The sequence below is a fragment of the Hemicordylus capensis genome, chromosome 1 (assembly GCF_027244095.1).
Source record: "Hemicordylus capensis ecotype Gifberg chromosome 1, rHemCap1.1.pri, whole genome shotgun sequence".
Classification (NCBI taxonomy): Eukaryota; Metazoa; Chordata; class Lepidosauria; order Squamata; family Cordylidae; genus Hemicordylus; species Hemicordylus capensis.
In genome coordinates, this window is record NC_069657.1 from 200,242,379 (window position 1) to 200,244,527 (window position 2,149).

At 57.9% G+C, this 2,149-nt stretch overlaps 1 protein-coding gene across 1 annotated transcript; it reads left to right on the forward strand.

Moving 5' to 3' along the window:
- The first annotated feature begins 351 nt into the window (after nt 1-351).
- Nucleotides 352-2,149, forward strand: HOXD11 (homeobox D11). The gene is made up of 2 exons (XM_053285152.1): nt 352-1,117; nt 1,914-2,149. Exons 1-2 carry the CDS (start codon nt 352-354, stop codon nt 2,147-2,149), a joined length of 1,002 nt encoding a protein of 333 aa, XP_053141127.1.

Genomic DNA, 2,149 nt, shown 5'->3' on the forward strand with positions numbered 1-2,149 from the left:
GGCTCTTTGGAAGAGGTCTTGGAGAGAACCTTTGGCAAGGCAAACAGGCAGGCGGGCGGGCGGGCGGGGGGCTGATATAGATATAAGGACATTTCTCCATCGCCTCCATCACGTGACATAATTACCACTCGAATCAATCAAGATGAATTGCACGTCAGCACGCGGTGGGATTTTTCCCCCCTTCCGAGTTGCTGCTCCTGCCCACAGCCTCTCGAGCAGATAGATGGGGCTCCTCGGGCTGCCCAGCGCCGGGCTCTGCTGCTGCCGCCGCCGCCGCCGCCGCCGCAGCTCCCTGCTCGCCATCGGCCCACGGCGGTGGCAGCAGCGGGAGGAGCAGGAGGAGGAGAAGACATGAGCGACTTCAATGACTGCGGCAGCCACGGGGCCTCCAGCATGTACCTCCCGGGGTGCGCCGCCGCCGCCGCCGCCGCCGCCGCCTACTACGTGTCCCCCTCGGACTTCTCCAGCAAGCCCCCTTTCCTGCCCCAGTCGCCCTCCTGCCAGATGGCCTTCCCCTACGCCTCCAACCTGCCGCCGCATGTGCAACCGGTGCGCGAAGTGGCGGCGGCGGCGGCGGCGTTCAGGGACTATGCGGGCGGGGGCGGGGGCGGCGGCAGCGGGAAGTGGCCCTACCGCGGGACTTACGCGCCCAGCTACTACGAGGAGGTGCTGCACGGCAGGGACTTTCTGCAGCCGCCCGCCCGCCGCGGCGGCGGCGGCAGCAGCAGCAGCAGCAGCGAGGTGCTCTTCAAAGCCGACCCCGTGTGCAGCGGCGCCCACCACCACCACCACCACCACCACGCGGCCGCCGCGGCCGCCAGCTTCTACAACGCCGCCGCCGCCGCCGCCGCGGTGGGCAGGAATGGGATCTTGCCGCAGGGCTTCGACCAGTTTTACGAGGCGGCCCACGGCGCTGGCACCCCCTACGCGGAGCAGGCAGCGGAGCTGGAGGCTGGCGACAAGGGCGACCTCAAGCCCCCCGCCGGCAGCCCTTGCAGCAAGAGCGCAGCGCCCCTTCCCCCGGGCCAGGAGAAGAAAGTGACAAGCGGCGGCGGCGGCGCAGAATCTCCTTCCAGGGAGGCCGGCCCAGAGAAGAGCAGCAGCAACAGCAGCTCAGGTAAGAAGAAGCCCCAGCAGGAGTTGGGGGCTGGGGGCTTGCGCTTTTTTCGGGGGGGGGACAAAATTGAGAGGGGTGTGGAAGGGAGAGGGAGGGAGAGGGAGGGAGAGGGAGAGGGAGAGAACACCCGGGAGCATAAGGCCACCACTTTGTCACGCCGGAGGTTTTTTATGTGCGATTTTATAAGCATCCAAAGGGCTTTTATATATCCTATAAGGTTTCCTTGGCCGTTGTAAAGTGTGTTTACGATAGGAAACCCATTGAGGTGAGCTTAAAAAGTATTCTTGGAGGAGGATATTAATTGTGATGAAATCCTTGATTGGGAGAGGTTGGGAGCTGGCTGCGTTTTGGGGAGGACGTTCCCAGCATGTTTAAAAAATGAAAATCTCTTATTTGCAGAATGGGAATCCTGCCTGAATCAGGTCTTTGAAGAAAAGTAGGACTTTCGCTGAAAAATGACGGGGTCCTATCTAGATGGGCATCTGGGTGTTTCAGTTCAAAATCGCTTCCCATGCATACCATAATTGGTGCTGCAGATGGGACGTCTTTTAAGGTCAAGTTGGGATGCTGATGATTTCCGCCTCCCACCAGCACTTTACCAAAGTTTTCTAGGGTGAAGCGGAAACTCTCTAGGATGTTCTCGGAGATCTTGGGAAGGAGTTAGTTACTATTACCCTTCTAAGCAATGGGATCGACCCAAGTGTAACTATTCTGGGAGGTGTTTGCCTGGGGCTGTTTTCGTCAGTTTCTTTTTCCTGCTTCTTCTCCTTCTTTTCTTCTTCTTCTGAATTTCCAGCGATTCCTCAACGATCCCGGAAAAAGAGGTGCCCCTACACCAAGTACCAGATCAGAGAACTGGAACGCGAGTTTTTCTTCAACGTGTACATAAACAAAGAGAAAAGACTTCAGTTGTCTAGAATGCTGAACCTCACGGATCGACAAGTTAAAATATGGTTCCAAAATCGAAGGATGAAAGAAAAAAAACTGAACAGAGACCGACTACAGTATTTCACTGGGAATCCCTTGTTTTGA